Consider the following 23,300-nt stretch of genomic DNA (forward strand, 5'->3'; position numbering starts at 1 on the left):
TCTAATTTGCTCCCTGTGTTTCCGCCCCGCAGCTCTGTCGGCCATGTTGGGCGCTCACAATCAGCCAGACATCCCTCAGAGGATCCTGACGACCTCCATGTCGCTCAAATCTCGCTCCGACAGACCTCCGTGGTGTGAGTATCACCGCCTCCTTCAGAACCATTTTCAATATGTTTATTATGTATCACATAAAATGATCTTTTACAACAAACACTTCAGTCTCCACCAATCAGACTGTTCTGGCCAGTTTCTGAAACCAGTTTTAGCTTATTACAAATTCTCTTAAAGGTGATCTACTGTGCTTCATTGAACAGGTTATACAAAACATGTTCATTACATTTTTTTTCACAAAATCATTCTTAGATAATGAGATTTTAGTCTGCTCAGTCCTGCCTATATTGAGCTTTTTTAGGGCTTCTGTCACTTTAAATCCTACTAAGCTGCTTCTGGCCACGCCCCCAAACGGTTTGGTTGGTTTGACGCAGCGCAGAAAATAAACAGCGTGTGTGTCTCCAAAGAGAGAAGTAAACCTTTTAGTTTGAATATGACTCAGGTGTTTTGCTTAAAGGGGCGGTATCATGTAAAATTGACCCTTTTTTTATCTTTTCATCATGTCTTAATGTTATTCCCTCATCAAAAACAGACTCGGAATGTTGCTTTGATTCTTTTATGCATGTTTGATAAATCCTTTAATCTCCATGGCAACAATGTGTAAAACGCCTGGATGGACCTAGCCCCGCCTTCGGGGACAAAGTTCCTCCCCCACTCAGCTCCTTCAGACTAGCCAGCAGCAACTGGCAAACATTGAGGAGCTACTTCTCTGGTAAAAATGTTGTTAAAGGTTTAATAGAGGAGCCATGTTGTAATGACCAGAAACAGCAGGAGTTTTTTAAAGAGACAGAGACTCAACATTTTTTTACCAACTGATCATAGCTTGTTGATTATGTTATAAAATGGAAACTATGTGCCTGGTGAACAGATGATGCTGCCCCTTTAAACAGGTTTTCTGTCATTTCCGTCCCCGCAGACAGCAGCGGTCCGTCCAGCACGGTTTCCAGCGCCGGCCCGTCCTCCCCCACCACGGCCGACACTTCGCCGCGGTTCAGCTTCAGCGACAAGGTTTCGCTCACCCCGCAGAGCAGCGAGGAAACCCACTCCTCCCAAAACGCCTTCGCCCAGCCGCTGCCCGCCGAAGTCCCGCTGACTCCAAACAACTCCCCAGAGGAAGAACCCGAACCCGACAAGCAGCCCGACGACCCAGAACCGGCGGCAGACAGACAGGAGGCGTCCTGCGACTCTCTAGAGCCAGTCCCGGAGCAGGGGCCGGCCTGCGTGGCGCTGGCGGAGCTGAGTCTGGGCCGCATGGAGGGCTACTGCCTGCCCGGGTCGCTGCCGGTGCTGCTGGAGCTGAGGGAGAGCAGCAGCGAGGCCGGGTCCAGCTCGCAGACGCCCCAGTCCCCTGAGGGGCCCGACGAGTTCTTCGACACGCAGGAGTCCGTGGAGCTGTGGACGGACAGTCCCGAAAACGCCCCGCAGCCCGACACCGCCCAGGACCCAGAGCCAGCTCAGCCGGTGGAGCAGTGAACCGGCCGGTCCAGTCCGACCGGGTTTTTAATCTAAGCTCATCTGTTACTTACTGACAGCAACCATTGGGTGAAAAACCAACCAGAGGCGAGCAGAGAGTCTTAATAACTGGGAGAATATAATAAATACTACATTTTAATTTGGTTTGGAAGTAGAAACACTTGTATGTGATCAGCTGAGCAGATCTCTGACGTTTAAGCATTTTACTGCCGTTGTCTGTCCTACACTGCAAAAACACAAAATACTAAGCATTTTTGGTTGAGTTTCTAATGCAAACATCTTAATACTTGAAATAGGAAAAAACTAATTTACAAACAACTTTTCAGCAAGAAATAAGATGTTTTAGGTAAACATTTCTTTATATTGATCTTAAAAAGTACTACTACGATTGGCAAAGCATTTCACTTATAACAAAACATTTTCCCATGTCAAAAGTTAAATAATCTGCCAGAGGAACAAGTACCTTTTTTGTCAATATTAAGGAATTATTGACTTAAACCAACTGCTATATTTTGCTGAAAATGTGTTTGTAAGTTAGTTTTATATTAAGATTTTTGGTCTAGAGTACTTGGTAATATTTTGTGTTTTTGCAGTGAATTCTCACTGAGTTTTGTTTTTCGTCAGAGTTGCTGAGAATGTTTGTGATCTGTAAGAAAACTGAACCATCCTCAGTGCTAATGGGGTTTTTTTCAGTGTGCACTGCTGATCGCCAAAGTCCTTAACCCTCAGTGAAGATTTAATTTAGAGAAAAACACAGATTTATTTTAGAAAAGAAAACAAATATTTTTAAGAACCTGCACATTAGATATTTAACTGTATAGCACATTCATGGCTTTGGGTGTGTGTATATTTTTGTTAAAAACACATTCAAGCCTCATTTTATCACTGAACAAAAAGGAGGGCATTTTACATTCATTGTGCTTTTTATTGTGAGCAGCGATGTAGCACAAAGAGGCATGCTAGCTTCCGCAGCGCTGTGTGCTGTCCTGGTACATTTCAATGAACTGTAGAAAATTAAACTGTGAGTCTGCGATCTTACTGTGTGTACAGATAAAACACGACATCAATGTGATTGGTGTCAAATATCTGGTCAGTTGACTCAAATAAACATTTTGGATTTATCTCCAGTTGCAAACATTCTGTTATTTTAAAATTGTGTCCTTTTTATTGCTAAATAATTTAAACAATCCTCTTTCCTGGTTAACTTATTCCAAACCTGTTCACTGGTTAAGAAAAACACATTTACAAAATAGTAATTTACAAATACTGGAGGCGATTTCACTTAAAATTAAAAGATGTCAAATTAAAAGAGGCCGTCTACCAATTATGCCATTTAATTAATTTTTCAGCCAAAATTAAATAAATGGTTCTCCATAAAGTTGGGCGAGTTTTACACTGGAAACTCAGTTACTGTTGCAGTGAGTAACTTGGCGCCACTTTGGTTTATTTATGCGCCATGCTGGATTAAAGAAAATGGCGGCATTTCAACGTGAGGAGAGGAGAATTCTGACATTCATCCACTCTGGAGCTCAGATTAATGATGAGTATTTTCTGATCTCCCAAGACGGCCAGACTAAATGATTGATAACTTGTTAATCTGCCTGAAATCATCTCTGTTGACTGCAGTGACACAGAAAGGCAAGAAGGGGGAGACATTCGTTTCAGTAAATGACATTTTTATTTGTCTTCAACACACTTTTATCCCTCCCAACAATAAATCTGACTTCTATTTGACCTTTTATAAGCATTTAAATAGAGATAAAGAGAATATTGCACTTAAATTAAGAGATGAAAGAAGAAGCAGGAAGGAGAGGAAAACCCTCACAAGGCTTTCTTTACCGCACAGCAAAGCCGGGTTACATGTTCCTCCTTCAAACTGGACAGTTTCAGCTTCTCAAAACCACATCATGTAAAACAGCATTTCAATAATGAGTCGTTTTCATGTCAATACAGGAGAACTCAAAAGGTACGCATGCACAAACAAGCCGGGCTCAATCCAACGGAGGGCGGTATTTATCTCAGATTTGTTTCTTTTAAATGCAGCAGTCAGGTGTGTCTGGATGCCGATAAATGTGAATAACTGATAAAAATGTGTTTGCATGAGTGAAGAGAAGAGAGCACCTCAGGTCTGGCAGTTTGGGCTTTGAGTGATCAGCCGATTGTTACAGTGTTACAGGAATGCAAGAGTGAGGTAAAGTGAACTTTGACCCTTTTTTAAAAATCTGAGCAGAAAGCACAAGCATTGACACTGATGTCTCTCCGCAGGTGTTGCAGACAACCTGTGTGTCATGTGATGCATGGTAACCAAGGCAACCAGGAGATCCGAGTCCTCCGTGGAGAACGTAAAGGTATAATCTGCATCTTCACATTCAGGCCGATCGGGTGCAGTTTTTAAAAACAGTCGCCTTTCGTTTACATGTCGTCGCATGCAGCTCCTGTGCATGCATCAGCAGATGAGCTGGAATTAAATAAATTAGCTGGAGGTTCACTGGGATTTCATCAAATTTAACAAATGAAGTCTAAAATGTTACTTTAAAATAAAAAGGGGGGAAGCTTTGCTCACTGGTTTGCCTTGTGCTTCTTTAAGTGGCAGCTGGAACTCTGAGTCGGTGCTTTAAAAGTGCCGTTTCACCAGGGCCGGCCCAAGGCATACAAGAGTTAAGCAGCTGCTTAGAGCCCCCCACACCACCAGGGGGCCCTAAGAGCACCAAGGTAGCATAATTTAATAAAATTGCATTTTAAATAACACAAGCTAAATTCTATTACACATAGAAAAAATTTCCCATATTGTTTTTTGTTACATAAATAATTAATATCATCCCGTTTATTTCTGCTGCCCGCTGGGAAAATATAATATCAACTGTAATGAATGTAATGACTGTAATGTAATGTTAGTGTTTATCAGCTGATGTTACTTTTAAATAGCTAAAATATGACGCACTTAAATACACTGCAAAAACACAAAATCTTGACTAGTATTTTTTCTAATACAGTTATTTTAAAACACTTGAAAAAACTAACTCATAAGTAACAAGAGGATGTTTTAGTCAATAATTCCTTAATGGTGATGAAAACTACTATTTACTGCTATTCCTTGCTGAAATGTTACTTGTATGTTAGTGTACTAAGATATTTACAGGAGAAACTTAATAAAAAAAAATTACTTGGTAAGATTTTATTTTTGCTATGCAACATTGATTCCTGAAGCAATTAGCAGTTCATTTGTACTTTTAGTAGATTCCATCAAATCAAATTCAGTTATCTTTGTAGAAAGTTACTTGTTAGTTAGTTTTGTCTTATTTGAAGTGTACTAAAATAACTGTATTAGAAACCAGACAAAAAGTAGTACGACTTTTTGTTTTTGCAGTGTACAACTATACATTTCAAAATCTAAATGTTTTTTATTTTAGTTTGATGCTTCTGTAACGTTAGAATCAACAGCCATAAAACACTGATATGATGCAAGCTAATAAAGAATGCTAATGATAACAGCATAGAGATAATGAAGCATCTGGTGTTGACATGTTGGTATTGGGAGCCCACAAAAAATCTACTTTGGGCCCCAGAAAGGCTTGGACCGGCCCTGTGTTTCCCTCTCATTTCATACCGACATCTTGGGCCTCCGCCGCCCGTTTTTCGTTCAGAACCGCAGAAAGGCACATGTGGGGTGACGGTCTCCCATCAACCAAAACAGCCATCGTCTTCTTCAACACGTCCTCGTTGTTCTGTAAAAGCCTCTTTTTTTTCTGAGCTCTGAGCTTCAGGATGTTACGATATAAACATGTTTTCAGCGCTTGCAGCTCTCTGCGTGACGATTGGCTAACTGGAAAAGTACATCAAAGACCACAGAAATGGCTAAGGAGAGCTTCACCGTAAGAAAAAACAGCCATCAGGAAGGTTTTAACTGGTCGAGAGAACAGTAGAAATACCAGAGCTCACTACAATACAGATTTTTGATTATTATGTTCCCATTGCTACAACAAATATAGTCTAAAAGGAGCGCTGGGATCTAGTTTTCTATCCGTTTATGTCACCGGGAGGCCAAAAACTAAACACTGTTACTGTTTCAACAGAAAAGAGCAAAAAATGACAATCTAATCAGATTTTTTTTATGTTTCTGGATTTAAAGGTAGTTCTGGATCTCATTTTAAGCAACGGGAATCAGAGGACTTGTATTTATTTGATCAATTAATTCATGTCTATATTCCTCTGCCAGAAAAAGTCAGGTCACGACTGGTATTAGCTAAAACAAAATTGAGAACTGCTGCTTTGATTTCTTCAAATTTGTGCTTCTACTGCAACCGTTTAAAGGAGCAGCCTTGTAAAAGTTTTCATATCCCTGAAAATCTTCCACCTTCTGTCATCGTACAACCACAAACTTCAATGTATTTTATTTGGAGTTTATGTGATAGATTAGAACAAAGTTGTGTATCGTTGTGGTGTAGCAGGAAAATGATAGATGGGGTTTCAAAATTCTTTATGGATAAAATCTGGAAAGTGTGGAGTGGATGTGTTCTCGATGACGGCATATTAGGGCCATTCTAGGTAGAAAAAAAAGTGCATTTACACCATAAAATCTCAAACATTTTTCAGATTTTTAAATTTATTTATGAGCATCAAAATTTGAAAATTTGCTAGACAAAAAAATCTAATTTTGAGATTAATCTTAAAAATATTCTAAAAACATGGAAAGTTATGAGTTTCAAAAGTTGAGAATTTTGAACTTTTAGAAATTTAGAGTTTCATCCAACTCCAGTCTGCATGTCGAGAAAGACCGGATCATTTGGGGAGGCGTAACCGTCTTATCAAACTCTGATCTGGACCAAATTGGTGAACTCTGATCCGCCTAAAAGCTAAAGTCTCACTTCAGTTCGAATGCATATCTGAACGCCAAACAGAAAGGCAGGGAACAGACTACCCTGCAGGGCATTCTGGGTAAATACAACCAAAACAAACATGCTAGTCTGGTACTAGCGGGAGAAATGACTGATGGTGTTTTGCTAACAACAAAATAGAAATCCTACAACTGCTAAAATCTGACACTGCTTCGTTTTTGTTTATATTATATGAAGAAGGAAGTTGCATTCAGTGTCTTCTTCTGAGGTTTTTGTGTCATTTTCTTCAGTGATTCTTGGTGCAGCGCCCCCAACAGGTTTTTTCAAAGGGTTTTAATTCTTTTAATGCAGAAAATGTAACAAATGTTACAATTTTGGTCCCCAATCAAACTGAGTTTACCAGACTACCGGTGTGTAAACACTCTTAATTCCCAGGGAAAGGTGCTGGTTTGTTAGGTCTCCAGGCTGAAATGTTCTCCTGAATTTATTAAAGAAATTCTTTATTAATTCCTTCATTCCTTGACATTTCTTCAGTTTATTTTTTTGTGTTGTACTTGTTGCTGCCTCTTGGCCAAAGCTTCCTTCCTGTAATCTCAATGGGTTTTTTATTCTGGTAAAAAAAAAAAAAAAAGTTAAAATAAGTTTTAAAAATCTTTGTTGGTTGTCTAGCACATGGCTGAAAATGCGAGAGAAAAAAAAATGTTGCAACTTTGGTCCAAATCGAACGGAGTCAAAAACACCCTGCAACTCCAAAATGAAATCCAGTGCAACCAGTTACCCTGATAAATCACCTAAAATGGTGAAGGCAGCATCATGCTGTGGGGTGCTTTTCTTCGGCAGGGACAGTGAAGCTGGTCAGAGTTATTTGGAAAATGGATGGAGCTAAAGACAAGAAGACTTGAGAACGATAACTTATGGGAAGGTTTAGATAAAAGCAAAGACTCTGAAATTATTTCAGTTCCTATAAAACACTTTGAAGTTTGTGGTTGTAAAATGATTAAATGTGAAAACGTTCAGGGCTATGGCATAGCAGAGATATTCATGATGTTTACTAAACCACAGGGAAATGACGACTAGCTGAAAAATACCATTAGGACTCCAATGGCGATGGTCACACCAAGCTTAAAAATCAACAAAAACACTAATAAAAGTTCTCCAGATCTGCCTCTGCTTCGCTGTGCGGCATAAACTACCGGAGCAGAAACACATCGGGTTGCATATCAGGATACAGAAAAGAAGAACCAGAAAAGATCTACAGCAGGGAGGTTATGGAGAGAGGAGAGGCGGAGGGGATCCTAAAACTCGATCTTGCAGGCTGGAAAAGATTCGTCCTGCATGACGACGGTGCTGCTGGAGGCCAGAACCATGATGTTCAGCTCCTGCTGCCTCTCATGGGTCTGCTGGTACCAGTCGCGCGTCACCTCTGTGTCGTGGGTTGGGATCAGAGTCACCTGAGAGTGAGATGGGAGGAAAGAGCTTACATACCTTATGTAAAATGAAAACAACTTGCGAACAGGTGCAAAAATTTAAAAAATGATGCAAACGCTTCCTGATGGTCCTCCAGACCACTAGGGGGAGTCGAGCACAAAATCATAACAGACTTTCTGTAAAGGCGGGATGTCCAGAAGAAAGAGAAGAAGTGCTGTACTTTATGCTTTCTACAATAATATGAAATGATTTCTTGCTCCATACTCCCCCTAGTGGTCTGGAGGACTTTTGCAGCGTTTTATTCTTGCTGTTTTTGTGATATGCATAATTTTTCCTTTTGCTAGTCTTTCCTATGATGCCATATTAGGGCCTTTGTGAAAAACAAAGATGAGTGCATTTCTGAAATTTTCCTTTTTCTAGAAGATTTCTGAGCTAAAGCCCAAAATTGAGTTTTCGAGTGAAAAATTACTCTTATTTTGTATATCTAACATGGCCTAAGACGCTGTCTTATATTCCTGCAGTTGCAACATTTGTTTTTGGTATTTCTTATTTATTTTTCCTTTGTGTGTTTTGGAGTTTGCATCATTCATGTGTTCCACATTTTGAAGTTTGTTGTGCGTTTGCTCCTGTCGGCCAACATATAAGCCATTTTCTTATTAAAGTCTTTAAACATCAAACAAAATCACATTTAAACATGACGATTGTCATAGAATTCATCAACTCTTGGTTTTAGTCTGAATCTGAAGAGAAATCCAAGTTATTCTGTTGAAAAACACAATTTACTTGAAAATAGGAGTAATGTCACGTCCTGGGGCTCCTCCACTCTACATTGACCTGAAACAGGAAACTGTGGACAAAAGCTGCTTTCATACCTGCAGGTTTGATCCCCACTGAGCTTTGGCATCCAGCAAAGCATCAAGGACCGCTCGGCCAGGTTCGCCTCCTGTAGCGTCGTTGCCGCTCACTACATAGTACGCAGAGCGAATGCGTTTGAAAAACTCCTGGTCCACGTTCTTAGCACTGCAGTGGTTGGGAATGTAGGCTAGATCCACATAAATTGGAAGGCCGGGAGCGGCCGCCGTGCCGGACTTCTGGGAACCTGAGAAAACAAAACGACACGGCAAACACACAGTCAGGCAAATGGTTCAGTTCAATCCAATTTATCTCAAAGTAATACAATACAATCAGTCACCATGTTTCCCTTAAATGTTATTACAGCAACATCTAATGAAGTTATGCTTTGTGTAGCCTGGTTGATTCGATCCAAACCAGTAGATAGAAATACGGCTAATTTACATTGTGCTATTTTATTTTTTTTTTGTGCAACATTTCAAAGGTTTTCTTAAAATTTACATGACAAAAAGTCTATAACAACTGGAAAATCTGGCATCCCATGTAAAAACATGGTGTTTTCTCAGCTTTACTAGTACTTTAACTGGAACTGTAGGCTTTGACAAAATGAAAATCCTAAGAAAATCTTATGGCCTTCACCAGAAATCTAAAAACAGGTTGCCATTGGGATTTTTAGTGGCATAATAATCCAAAACATATGGCCAAATCATCACAAAAATGACAAAAAACTACCTTCTTCCATGGCTATGAGCTTGTGCTATGAGGAATAGATTTTCAAAAAATTATTCCTTTATGATATTTCAAGGGTTTTAATGAATCTCTACCAGAGTGGCACTCTATTTTAACATATTGATGAAATATAAAGAAACCTAACAGATTATCTCAAGACATTACATTTGCTCACCTGAGCTGGTTTTGACCCCGTTTGTCAGCCCTTTACTGGGGTTGTAGCTTGATCTTGAGAGGTCGTCGTCCTTGGAGCCTTGTCCATCTGATAGACGAGACATGCGTGAGCTTTTGTCTGCGTCCTTTTTCTTCAGCGAAGCACTCCGAGGTGACGGCGTCTGTTTAACAGGCATTGGGGACCTCTTACGCCTTGCTGGAGATGCTGATTTTGTTTTGCCTGAAGACTTCTTCAGACTTTTTGCTTTTGGTTCCTTTTTCAGAGAGCCATTGCCTAGAGAGTCAGGATCCACCATGCAGACATCTGGGTGGGGTGGATGAGGGAAGCGGTCCAGGAGGGGAGCAGGAGGAGGGTCATGGCTTCTCCTGGAGGTAGAATGATGGCTACCTCGCCCTGTGGCAGATTTATCAATCGGCATGTATTCTCCATCCTCATCTGAGTCCATGTTGCCTTCACCTGTAATTGATGGGTACTCTGCAGTGCCAGGATGCAGATCTGACTCTGACTGAGAAGGTAAAGACTCGCTGACAGAGGTGGGCGGAGTGTCCTCTGTGGCCAGACACATCCCTGCAGGCATACCACCAGACTGATGCAGAGAGCTACTGTCCCTGCTGTGGGACTGGTGAGTATGGGGTTGCTTGTGAGCCCTCCTCTTGACTGACAGGTCATGTTCATCTCCTTCCTGTGACTGATCGCTCCTGCAGCCTTCCTCCTCATTGTCCTCGTCACTGGAAAGCCGCCTCATGCAGGGGTTGATGAAGGACGGTGACAGGTCTTCTTTGCGCTGCCTGAATTCGGAGGAAGAGTATCCAGGAGAGGTGCGGCTGGTGTAAGAAGAGGTTGCTCCAATGGGTAATTCCTGATCACTGTCATCATCATCATCTTCCTGCTCGCCTCGGCTGCACTCTTCTGCATAGAACGGTGAGCGGAACTGCTGATCAGGTGAAGCAAGTGAAAGTGGGCGAGGAGGATGCTCCGGCTCCATCTCACATTCCTCCTCAAACTCGTCATCATGGCGGTAATGAGGAGGGGAGTCTCCAGGTACCATCCCCATCTGAGGCTTGGGCATTTCCCACTCATATGAACTCCGGACGTACCCTGTTGCTCCCTCTCTAGACTCCACTCTGGCTGAGCCTGAAGGTGCTCCAGCTCCTGTTACCCCAGTAGGAAGGGGGCTCCTGGTGCTTACCTCTGTTGGGCCATTTGTTGTGTCTGGCTTGCTTGTCTGGAGAGGTGTGGACATGTAAGAGCCAAGAACATCTGGAAGTGCATCACTTGTCTTTGCACTGAAGGCTGGAGCAGCTGGCTTGTCACAAAATGGGAGACTACCAGCAGGAGCACTGGAAGGAGACCTCTGAGTCATTTCACGCATATATGTCTCCTCATCCTCCTCTTCACTGCTGTCAGTCTCTTCAAAGTAATGCTTTCCTTCAATGTCAGGCCGAGGAGAGGAAGTGACACCAAACAGAGCAGCACTGGCGGCCTCTTTATTCATAGACAAGTCTGCAAAGGGACCCGCTGAGGCCCCAAACCCAGCAGCTGTGTCCAACTTGGTATCTTCAGGCCACTCAGGTTTAAAGAAGCAGTCAGCTTGAGGCCCTTTATCAGTGACTCCACATAATGGAGTTACATGTTCCTTCTTCTCTTGAACAGCGGCGACAGATGAGGCCGTTGGGAAGGACTTGACTTCCTCAAAAGGACTAAGAGGTGAGAAGCGAGCTAAACTGGAACTAGACTCTGCCGTTGTTGCTACAGTGATTTGCTTCTCAGACACCTCAAGATAATCATCTTTGGCACCAGCTGAACTGGAGAAGGGAGAATCCATAACAAGCGAGTGTTCATCTTTAAATGAGGAGTACTCAAAGAGAGGTTCAGCGGACGCAGGTGTCTCCAGCTCCTCTCCAAACTGCCGGCTGGTGGAGAGGGAGCCTGAGGTGGAGGAGGAGTAGCTGTAGGCTGAAGATGAGGAGTAGCCAGGGGCAGCTGCTGTGGTTGTGTACTGAAAGTTTGCTTCCAATGAGCTCTTACTCAAAATATCTGGTGTCTTCTGTTTCTCAAATTCAGTATCAACTGTTTCGCTTTGGTAGTAACTGTCTACTCTCGATTTTGAAGAGAAATCTTCTTTTTCTTTGTCTCCACTCTGACTTGACAGAAATGACTCTTTTTCATCGGTTCTGTATGGGTCTTCAAAACCTGAAGAGTAACTAGATAAATTGGTAGCTCCTACATCCACTGGCTTTTCACTGACACAGGAGGAGTCAGCCTGGGCTTGATATTCAGCTTTAGTTACTGAACTTGAGCTGGTTTCTGTGATGCTCAGCTTTCCCTGACTGTTGTAACCGTACCCTGCCATAGAAACCATAAACTCAGGTCTCTTTGAGGCTAACATTTGACTTACTGGACTTTGTACTTCCTTTTCAGATTTCTCTTTGGCACCTTTTTCCATGTCAGAATCAATGCCATCTTCATCCTCCTCCTCTTCATCTTCTTCCTCCTCATCGTTATCATCGATAACTTCATCATCATAATCTTCCTCATCTCTTGCTGTTAGCTTTCGCATATCAATCTCTAAGCAGGCCCCTTTCTCACTGTAGCCTGATGCAGAAGGGACGCTGGAAATGACTGAGGAGAATGTTGGGGGCGTTGAGCCAAGAGTTTGGTCCTTTTCTGACGACAAACGTGTGGTCGAGGCTTCAGGTCGGTCAGCAACTGAAGGGAAACGACTAGTCTGACTGTAAATAAATGTCTCTTTTTCTTTAACATCTGTTTTAAATTGATCAGTGACAGATGTACTCTTGGGCTCTAGCCATGAAGAGGAGGAGTAGTCTCTTTGTTCTTTCTCTAAAACCTTGTCCGATACTGTGTCCTGTGATGGAGGCTCATGTGTGTGCAAATCTTCTTCATCCTTTGTAGGTTTTTCTTCTACCTTTTCTTGGGACTCCTCTCGATACAAGTCAGACTCCTCTGAGCTTGTTTTGCTGTCGTAAATATCACCATAAGAGAATGTTTTTCCGTGAACATATGGTGTATCCTGTCTTGTGTACACTGCTCTCTCTCTGCTCTCTCTGCTCTCTTTCTCTGGATATTCATAAAGACTGAAATGGACACTTTTCTCTGACTCTTTAATTTCAACATCTGTTGTCTCACCTTTGTCTTTTTCATCTGAAAGGGTTTTAGAACCTAACCCACCTGGAAAATCATCATCTTTTTCATCTTCATCAGAAAACATCACTTTTGGTTTGGGTTTGTCCGTTGTGCTAAAGGACACCTGCGTCTTGTCTGAACTCAGAGCTTCTGATTCTGTCTTTGCAGGTTTTCCCTCGAATGAAAAGTCGTCATCTAAAAAGCAACCTTCTTTTGCTTCCATGAGTTTAGCTTTTAAAGTGGGCTTTAACTCCTTTTTGGTGTAATAGTCATCCTCACTGTCCTCATCAGATTCCTCCGATGCTTCGAAAGCCGTCTTGTCGCCTGGTAAGCCAATAAAGGAGGTATTGTCTGAGATGGTGACTGATCGGTCAGTTTTCTGAGCGTCAGCTTTAATGGCATGCAGTGCTTCATCTTTTTCCTCTGGTTTAAAGGGTTTTTCTTCTGTTGGAGAGTAACCACTGCTTGTGGGCACTGATTGTGTGGGTGAAGCCAATTTCATGGTGCTGTCATCAGGACTAAAGCATCTCTCCTCACTGTCCTGCCTGGATCGGGATTCTAGCCCAGGGGAGAAAGATGGAGGGGGTGAGATAGGCTTTACATCAGCAGCAGTCTTAAACGCTTCTGTGCCGAGGAGAGTCTGGTCTTCCTTGACAGTCTGCGCAGGAATGACAGTAGAGGGATATTTTTGTTGCTCCTGGTGCATCAGTGAGGCAGCTTGTTCATAGCCCTCTTGAAGTTTACCCAGAGGGATGTCAACATTTGGAGTTTGGTCCTCATCCTCCTCTTCTTCATCTTCTTCTTCTTCATGGACGGTTTTGGTCTTTGCATCACTCTCTATCTCCGGAATGTTAGGCTGGTATTCATCAGAGGACGGAGACTTAAAGCACTTGTCGTCTTCCAGAGAGGATGTGGGGGATATGGTGCCTGCTGAATGGAGATAGTCTTTCCCTTGGGCAGCCTCCGCACGTGATGGAGCGCTGTTGACGGTGTCCAACAAGAGGGAATTCCTCACAACGTCTTCTGTTTGAGGTGCTGTCACCGAGGCAATTGATTGGTCCTCAGCCACAGATGTGGCGAAAGATGACAGTCTGTCATAGTCTGTGATAGATGTTGCAGAAGAGATATGCTCTTCTTCTGCAAGAGGAGCAGCAATTATGGCAGGGTATGGCGCAAGCTCAGGTTCCTGACCAAAAGCTTTAGGTTTGACATCTGCAACATCAGAAACTGCAGAGCTTTTCATCTCTTTAATACCATGCATGGATTCAAACGTACCAGGAACATCTGGAACAGAAATGTCGTAGGAGCCCACATCATAGCGCAGTTGTGGAATCTTGTCTTCAGTTTCCTCATGGATTTCCTCATCGGAAATCGTCTGCTCCGTCTCTGAGTAACCAGGGATGGTCTCGTCTTGGATGAAGGAGAACTGCTCAGAGGCAGAGGCTGGTAGGGGCGCTGCGGTCGTTGGTTTAGTTGGTTTCACCTCCTCTGTTTTAAATTTCAAGACCTCATCATCTTCTGTTCCTTCTAGTTCCGCTTTTTCTATCACATCACCCTCCTCCTCTGAGCTCTCACTTTTCTTTGATCTGTCAGTCACATTTTCTTTTAAAAAGTCATATTTCTCCATTTTCTCCTCCTCATACTTCTTGTCAAAGCCATGACTCACATCTTTTAGTTGAGAAGCAGTAACTTGTTTGTCATTTTTGTCTTCTTGGATGACAGGGGATTTAGATCCAGTAGGCTTTATCTCAGTGGTTGAGGATGTTAGTTTCTCACTTGTTACAGCTTGAGGAGAAACCTTAGTGTCTAGGTGTGCTGGGGGTTCAGGCATCGCATCATTCTGGACAGATCCAGTCTTCTGGATGGACATCTCCTCTTGTTTGAGTGCCTCAAAGTCCTCAGTGAGGTCCTCAGGTGAGGAGACAATGGACCTGTCAGCCAAAGCTGCCGCTGCAACCTCATCCAAGATGTTCTTTGGAACAGGCTTTTTCCCATTTGTTTCCTCTTTGGCAGCCTTATTTTTATCAGTTTTGGATTTTGCCTGGCTCTTGGCCTTGTGCAGCGTTTTTCTCACTTCAGGGGTGAGCGGCTTCAGGTCGGGTTTGGTGATTTTTCTAAGCTCTGGTTTACTTGGCTCCTTCTTCTTGTCTTCCTTTGCTTTACTCTCTTTTTTGTCTTCCTTTCTTATTTTTTCATCTTTCTTTACCTTTTCTTTCTTGGTGTCTTTTTTCTCTTTGTCTTTCTTTTCATCCATTTTAGATGCTTTCTCTTGTTTTGAAGATTTTTCCTTGGAAATTTTCTTTTTTGCAGTCTTCTCGGTTCCAGGAGCCACTTCGCTGTTTTTCTGCTGTTTGGTGGCTTTTAAATTATTACTTTTAGGCTTCTTCTCTTCTTTCTTTTCAACTTTATTCTCTTTAGTGGCGTCACTTCTTGACTCTTCCTCCTGCCTGCTGGCTTCTTTCTTAGATGCTTTAGCATGGGGTTTAGGTGAAGATTTGAGACTCTCTTTGCTCTCTGTTCTGGACCTTATTTTAGTTTGCTTGATGATTGGAGGTGGCGCGCCAGATGATATGTCTTTTTGAGTGGCCACTGGGTATCGCAGGAAGTCCAGATGTTTCAACTTCTCAAGCCCCTCAAAAATTTTATTTTGTGGTGCATTTCCAGGAAACAGCACACGCACTATCTTTTCTGTGGGTCGATGTGGGATCCAAACAATTAGAGCAGTGACTGACGTTAAATAGGGCACAGATATTTCTCCCTCCTTCCCGTTGGGCATCATGATTCCTGTCTTGGCTTTGCTATTCCCTGCCCATTTTTGCATCAGAAACTGCATTTCTTTGCTTTCCTTCACAGGGTTTAAGACGTACATGTCTAACTTTCCCACACCAAGTTTGTGGAACAGTGTTATTGGTTCAATAGTGTTACTGACTATCCTGTGAAGAGGTTCAGGAGTGATGCCAAGCTTATTAAGGTACTGCAGAGTGAGAGATGCCTCTTCAATGCTCCGCTTTACCTTGAGAGTAGACTCCGGCATCTTTAGCTTCTCTGGGACGTTGAAAAATACAATCCCAAGTTCAGGGGAGATCAAGTTCTTCATCCAGTCACCATTACTACTGGAGCCACTCCCTTGGTTTTTCTCTTCCTCCTGCTCTGCAATTTTTCTCTGGAACAGCCCATTTATGCCCGGTAGGTTGTCTGCACCAATGTGGGTGAGCAGGACGGAATCGATCCTGTCTAGGTGTCGAACTAGTTTCCAGAAGCAGGACTTCCTCTCTGACCCGCCGTCCACCAGGATGTTGAATCCATTGACGGCGAACAGAGCTGAGTCCCCCCTGCCTCCAGGGAATATGTAGCAGCAGGGTTTGGACAGCTTTAGAAACCCACCGGAGGTCGGCGGCTCCAGAAGCTCAAAGGGTGATGGTACATCCACCGTTTCCGAGACATACTCTGTGAACTCTGTGACCCCGTCCATTTTGGGGAGTTGGGGCTCTGGGTTTAAGCAATACTCGAGAATATTAAGCAGTGGCTGCTGCTCCTGGCCTTGGCCCAGGGAGCTCCAGCCCCCGTCTCCCTGACAGGAAACAGTAAGCCTGGACAGCAGCTGCGAGGAGGCCCTGGACAAGACTTCAATAACCTAAAACAGAGAGAGAGAAATGTCAAATCAGATGTCTCTGAATATAAATAATGCTCCAATGTATTTGAAGTCAAAAGGCCTACTTGAGGGTTGGAGATTATGTCAGAAAACTGTTGCCAACCGAAGACTCCACTTTGCAGAAGAATATCGCCTCCCTGGTCGGAGCTCTGGCCGCTCAGAATTAGCAACTTATTAGTAGCAGTGTCAGTGATCAGAGCAGTTGTCTGGGTAAAGGACATGAAAACAATCAAACCGAGGATTATTGTGATTCATATTTTTGCAGCATGATATTAGCTAAGTTCATAGGTAAAAGAACAGAGCTCTACAGTGACGGCTTGATAACATTTTCTGACAGATAAAGTTCAAATGTTCAAACCCAAACTGAAATATTGGGTGAAATGAAGTGAATATTTTCACTGTTCTTGTACTGATGCAAGCTCTGCTTCACTCAACTTCAAATAAGGGATGGATGGATGGATGGATGGATGGATGGATGGATGGATGGATGGATGGATGGATGGATGGATGGATGGATGGATGGATGGATGGATGGATGGATGGATATAGAAACGGATGGACGGACGGACGGGCGGGTGGATGGATGGATGGATATAGAAACGGATGGATGGATGGATGTACCCTTAAAAATGGATGGATGGAAGGTTACAGTAATGGACGAGAGGATGGATAGATACCAAAACAGATGGTTGATAGATTCAAGGACATTTAAATAAGTGGATGGACAATGAATTGATGGAAGGATTTCTTCTGCATGTGAATAAACCCGTTTTTCATCCAGAACCGGCTCAGAGTGGCCGAACAGAACCTCGTTACGGCGTCTTGACTCACCTCTAGAGAAACCGCCTCCTGTGCCGGGTTCACCAGCACCACCGTCTGCAGGACGTCGCTCTGGTACCGCAGCGTTCTCTGACCTGCAACCAAACAAACCCAAACATTGAGTCTTCCTGCCTCCCCTCAAACAGCAAACAGCCGATCTGACAACCAGCAGCAGGAAAAACGTCTAAATGACTCCCAGGCAGTCGCAATATCACTTCAGTTCACTTTATTTTGGTAAATTATCAACATTACACACAGAAAACTAAAAGCTACTTTACAAACTCAGAATTTACCAAAAAAGGAAAACCCTGCTCATGAACTCAGCAGCCTGCAGTAATGAAATACATCTGCAGTCCATATACAGTACATACACACGTTTACATGTAAATATGAAGTATATACATAGATACACAATACATGTATACATCTACATAACAATATATACAACATTTTAAAGCTCACCAAGAAAAGACGTAATTTGAAATCATCATTCAATTCATTTCATAGTTTTTAACGCCAATAACTGACTTTATCTGACTTTCCTCTTTAGCATGATTTAACTTCAGTCATTTTTGAATTTTAAATCAAATTAAATCCTCATTTTAATTGTATTTCCATTATTATTTCTGCTGTAACTCAAAAAGTTATAATTGGAAGTAGAAGGTCAGTTAGTAAAAACTGCTTTGTAGTTAAAATATATTTTAAAAAATCAAAGGTGTTGAATTATTCATCTTCACTTTAATGTTTGACCCAAATCGATTAGTGACTCTGCCCTGATCCCCTTTTCAAACCAACATGAACGGGTTAAATCAGGGACGTCCAAAGTGGGTCCTGGAGGCCCGGCATCCTGCATGGTTTAGTCTCTCCCTGGTTTAACGCATCTGGATCAAATGATGGATCATTAGAGGCCTAAGAAGAGCATCGACATGCTGAGAAGGTTGTTGGTACCACCAGGGAGAGAACTAAAACGTGCAGGACGCCGGCCCTCCTGGACCCACTTTGGGTTAAATTATCAAAAATCACAACAGAACAGCAGAAAAACCTGATCAGCGTTGAGCCTGATTGGCTGTTTCTATGGTGAAGCTCCACCTGCTGCTGCTGGTTACACTGACCCAGTGCTGGCTGAAGAAGACGCATTGCAGCATTTCTGACAGAGGGAGGGAAGGCAGAGGGAGCGCATGCACGCAGCATCGCATGCTGCACGAGGACAGGCCAGCAGCTGCTTCACAAGCATGCAGCCGCTTCATTAGAGGAGGCTAGATTTAGCAGGAAGCATGTTGACATCAAAACTGCCAAAGCAGAAACGTAAATAAACCCTCAGACCTCCATTTTAAATCATTGAAAACAATCTAAATATCCTGTGAAAAGCATCAAAAAGAGGAAATTTGTTTTTGATGGTGTGAGAAAAACAGATTTGATGTGATATTTTGTTGTAGCTTGCAGAATCAATCAACTGGAAGTAAAATAAAAGCCAAGGTCAGCATCTTGCTTAGTTATTTATAACCTGAGCTCCTCGAGTTCTGCATGAGCCTTCAGTGATTCCCTCCCATCTTGTTCCGTTGCTCTTCATTCTTCCTGAAGATCTTTTAAAGTTTTACTTTGGTCAATTTTCCCTCCGTCTCAGTCCAGAACCTGACATTTACAGCACACTGGCTGTGAAACATAACTCCTAAATATTCGCTCTAAATTCAAATATTTATAAATTTTTCTATAGAATGCAACTACAAAATACTTTCAAGAAATTCACCCATTTGGGGATTTATTTCTGAAACGTATGTCAGAATTATTTGCTGTAAATCCACCGATTCACATCTAAAATAGTCAAAAGAAAATGCAGCTCAGGAAGCGGAAACACCCAGGCTAACGATACTTGACACGCTATTGGCTGGTGTTTGCAAAAAAATGAATTAATCTCAGAATTGTTTCTAGAAAAAAACTTTGAGTTTGAAAAGTCAAAAATTTGCTAGTAAAACAAGAACATTTTTAGTTTAATCTCAGAAATTTCTAGAAAAGGGACATTTCTGAATATGAAACAAATAATTTGGTAGAAAAAAACTATTGAAATTAATCTCAAAGATGTTCTAGAAAAAAACAAGGAAATTTGTGTTTAAAAAGCTGAAAATATGCTAGAACAAACTCCAACATTAAAGTTCTACATTATGTATATTTTCCTTCCAGGCATCCAGTATTAATCCCTTAATATTGGTGTTAAATGTTTGACCCAACGTGACTTTTAAACAGATCTAACCCGATTTTATCTGGTTGAATGTTGTTGCTCTGTGCAGAAAAGAAGGTGCAGAAGAAGAAACGAGCCGTCTGATGGTCAGTGGGCGCACATCACATCACAGCCGGCCTACACACTCCTGCACCTGGTGCATGATGGGTAATGTTCTGAAACGCAGCTGCATGTTTACATGTCGACTCGCTTCCAGGTGCAGGTATATGTAACGAAATGTAAAATGTTAATTTCATTAGCTGAAAGTGGACAGTGGTACATATATTTACCATAATTAGGTCAAGATGTTGTGATTCTGGTGCAGAAGTTTTAAATATGACTGAAATGTTTCCTGAGGTTGGTGAGAAAACAAGCAGACTCGATTCATCTGAGTTATTTTCAGCCTTTAAGTTTCCCAAGCAACAAAATGCTGCTTTATTTTGACCTTCAGGGTGTCACTCTTTGCTTTTCAGCCACTGAATGATGAAGTCCTCAGATAACAAAAGCAATAAGTTGGCTTCATTATGAGAGATTAGAGAGAGTCGTTAATCTCAGCAGGGCTGCTGGTGTCACTGCTGTAATTACATCCACATCTACAGGAGGAAGTAATTCAGTCACATATAGCAGCACTTTATTATTTTTAGTGTTTATTTGGTAACGAAATGATTCAATATGTGAAAAACTATGGAATGAATTCAGATGTTTTCCACAGCACCACGTTTAATTTCATACTTTCTACATGAAAACCTCTGAATACAGTTTCTTACTAATCTAGACAAACTTTTCTGTTTTCATTAATGCAATTAAACGGATTTTTTACTCCGGTTTAACTGCGAGTTTCAGTTCAGGACAGAAACTAAAAGTGAAACGAGAGCAAAATCCCTAACAATATAATAGAAGTTGGGACTGAAACCGATCGGTTAAACTGAGCAGGAAAGTAAACGGGTCATGATGATGAAAAAGGAAAGGACCAACGAGCAATGAAGAAAAAGAAAAACCTTTTTAGATGTTTCATATAAATCTTTAAGGGTGTTTTTCACGCCTGATAGACTCGATTTGATCGGGAACCAAAATTGCAACATTTGAGTCAAACCAACCAAACCCTTTGAGCAACCCGTTCCCCTCCTCGCCTGTGGGGGCGCTGCACCAAAAGCTACTGAAGGAAACGACACAGAGGCCGAGTGCAACTTCCTTCTTTATGAAACGGAAATAAAAATGGAGTGACATCAGATTTCAGCGGTTGAGAGGATTTCTCTTTAGTCTTTGGCTAAAAACCACAAACCATTCTTCCCGCTAGCGCTAAGCTAACACGTTTGGTTTCGTTGTATTTACCCAGAATGCCCTGCGCTGTAGTCCACTTTCTGCTTATGGAGCGGTTTCCAGCCGCACCAGAGTTCACTTCAACCAATTATTTAAAGAATTGATTAATCCCAATTAATCGTTTCAGTCCTAATCAAAATATAAAACTGACCCAAACTTTCTCTTTTGATTATTTTTTCCATAAATAGATTAATTGTATAGCTAAAGGTGCTTACTTGGAGATTCTACAGAATTTGAATGAAGTGAAGTTGAGTCATTCTGGGTTTAACATATTCAAAGACAAATCAGTTTTTTATCCTAAATGTAAAATGAATTTATCTTTTAAACAGTTTTGGTTTAATTACTGCTCTAAATATGTTTTTCTTTTAGCAATTAGGGTTTTTTTATCTGTATACTCCAGTTAACAATCAATTACTAAAGTAGTTGATGACTATTTCAATAATCGATTTATCACGATTAATCTGATTAATCGTCTTAATAACTTTTCAAAATAAAGAAAACCCAAACTTTCTTGTTAGATTATTTTTTTGTAAACTGGTTAGTAATTGGATAGCAAAAGATGCTTAACAGGAGATTTTACAGAATTTGAACCAGTTGGAGCTAAAACTGCCATTTGAACAGGTTTTAGTTTTTCAGTCAGTTTTGACTTAATTACTATTCTGAAAATGTTCTTTAAGCAAATGACTTTTTTTTAGACTGAGTTCACCCAAGTTAACAATTAATTGATTACCATATTAGTTGACAATTAAATCAATAGAGATAGCAAAGCCGCTGTCATGTCTTGCAGAGACCAGGCGGTTCTTACAGGATTTTTTTTCAGCAATTTTCAGCAGAAAATTGGGAAAAAGACATTTCTCTTCTTCTTGAGCCCAACGCCCCTTTCTCATGCCGCCCTGGGACACTGCCCATGTGAAAAACCGCCAATGACTGAGATCCAGTAACGTCTAACCTGCAGCGTCAGCATTTCTGGTTTGCTCTACCAACCGCTGCACTCCACCTCCAGATGGGATGTTCAGTTCATTTCGTTGTTACATAACTTTATTTACTTCATTCTGCTGTAAATTATATAAATCCGGAGGTTTTACGACATAAAAACTCAGACTGAGCTGCTTTAAAAACCAGCTTTAAAAGCATCCAACCTGCCTGAAAAATGTGAAAACAGTCGATAAAGGGTATTGTTGCTTCACCTCGTCGGTTCAAGGTGAAAACATGACAAACAAACTCCTGAAATGAGCTGCGTCTGTTTTCTGTCTTCGTTCTCGGCTGGAAAAGACTCTGAACTCGTTAAGAGGAGCAGGAACTCATTTTCACTGCCAGCCGAACATCTTCTCACATACAGACAGGAAACAGTCTGAGGTGTTTATCTGATACAGTTTAAAATAACTCTCCCTGTTCTCTTTACAAATGGTATTTGTTAATACTTTTGATCCATTTTGTAGTTTTTACCTTTAAAACAGATGTGTGCTTTTAGAAACACTTGCTTCTAATGTCTTTAACACAAGCAGGCAGGAGGTTTCATCAGGTTACTTTTCAACTAAAACTAGCTTTTTTTGTTCAGCTTACAGTATTGTGTTTTAATTCTTGCTAATCACATAGTTGCAGATTTTGTTTTTGTTTCAGTGAAGATTTGTGGCCTTAAATTCTTTTTATAAATAAAATTTTGATTTTTATTAACAACATATTTAATGTAGAAAAAATTAGACTGAGCTCAAAACATTTCTAGAAAAAACATGGAAATTTCTAGTTTGAAAAGTTTAAAAATTGCCACAAAATCTCAAAAATCTTGACATTTATCTCAAAAATTTTCTAGAAAAACAAGAAAATTTCACAGTTTGAAAAGTCAAAAATGTTTCAGGAAAACTCAGAAATGTTGAGATTATTCTCAGAAATGTTCTGAAAAAAGGAATTTTCTCAGAATAGTGAAAAAAAGTTTTCTTTTGAAACTTTTTCTGAGAAATTTCTGATAATCTCAAAATTTTTAGGTGTTTTGGCATAAACTCTTTTCTTCTCCCTACAATGGCTCTAATCCAATCCTCTCCTGTTGCTGAGTGTTCGGTTCTGTTCGGTCCGTCCCGCCTGACCCAATCTACCGAGCTCAGCCCTCGGCCTCGCCCAGGCCTGAAGCATCATGGGAGTGCAGAGGAGGAAGGGCGTGTTACTCAAAGAACCTGAGCTGAAGTCGCTCCGGTCGGATGACGACTGCAGGAGATCACGTCCTTCAGAGGCTTTTTACCGAGTCAGGCTGACCTGGGAAAGACGACACCTGGAGCCGCAGGACGGATCCCGGTTAAAGTTCTGGACTGTAAAACGTGGCTGGTCGCGGCAAATCTGGAGAAATTCCTCAGATTTTTAGCTCCTCATCTGGTTCATCTAAACTCAAGCAGCACATTTCCATGATGAGCCGGTCACAAAGCCAACCTTTCTGAACGGCGTTTTACTGGCTGTTTAAAAATATTCTGCTATTCTGACCTGATTCTCATTTGAACCGTTTTCTATGGAGTGCCAAACAGTCAAAAATTAACAGCAGTAATTTGAGGTTTTTAAAGC

The 23,300-nt window shown here is 41.5% G+C and overlaps 2 protein-coding genes across 28 annotated transcripts in view; one reads left to right on the forward strand and one right to left on the reverse strand.

Annotated features, from left to right (window-relative positions):
- The window catches only part of ppip5k1a (diphosphoinositol pentakisphosphate kinase 1a), a 62,271-nt gene extending 59,564 nt beyond the window's left edge, over positions 1-2,707 (forward strand). For all 26 annotated transcript variants that reach the window (XM_032560684.1, XM_032560670.1, XM_032560672.1 and 23 more), the window contains 2 exons: positions 33-134; positions 1,028-2,707. In XM_032560684.1, coding sequence (XP_032416575.1) covers positions 33-134; positions 1,028-1,584 — 659 coding nt within the window. In that variant the 3' untranslated portion in view covers positions 1,585-2,707. The remainder of the gene's footprint in view (positions 1-32; positions 135-1,027) is intronic.
- A 536-nt stretch (positions 2,708-3,243) lies between these two features.
- Positions 3,244-23,300, reverse strand: part of map1aa (microtubule-associated protein 1Aa) — a 39,720-nt gene continuing 19,663 nt past the window's right edge. For both annotated transcript variants that reach the window (XM_032560666.1, XM_032560667.1), the window contains 5 exons: positions 17,231-17,313; positions 16,465-16,605; positions 9,604-16,381; positions 8,720-8,946; positions 3,244-7,870 (listed from right to left, as the gene is read on the reverse strand). In XM_032560666.1, the coding sequence (XP_032416557.1) occupies positions 7,715-7,870; positions 8,720-8,946; positions 9,604-16,381; positions 16,465-16,605; positions 17,231-17,313 (7,385 nt within the window). In that variant the 3' untranslated portion in view covers positions 3,244-7,714. The remainder of the gene's footprint in view (positions 7,871-8,719; positions 8,947-9,603; positions 16,382-16,464; positions 16,606-17,230; positions 17,314-23,300) is intronic.

The sequence above is a fragment of the Xiphophorus hellerii genome, chromosome 4, assembly GCF_003331165.1.
Source record: "Xiphophorus hellerii strain 12219 chromosome 4, Xiphophorus_hellerii-4.1, whole genome shotgun sequence".
Classification (NCBI taxonomy): domain Eukaryota; kingdom Metazoa; phylum Chordata; class Actinopteri; order Cyprinodontiformes; family Poeciliidae; genus Xiphophorus; species Xiphophorus hellerii.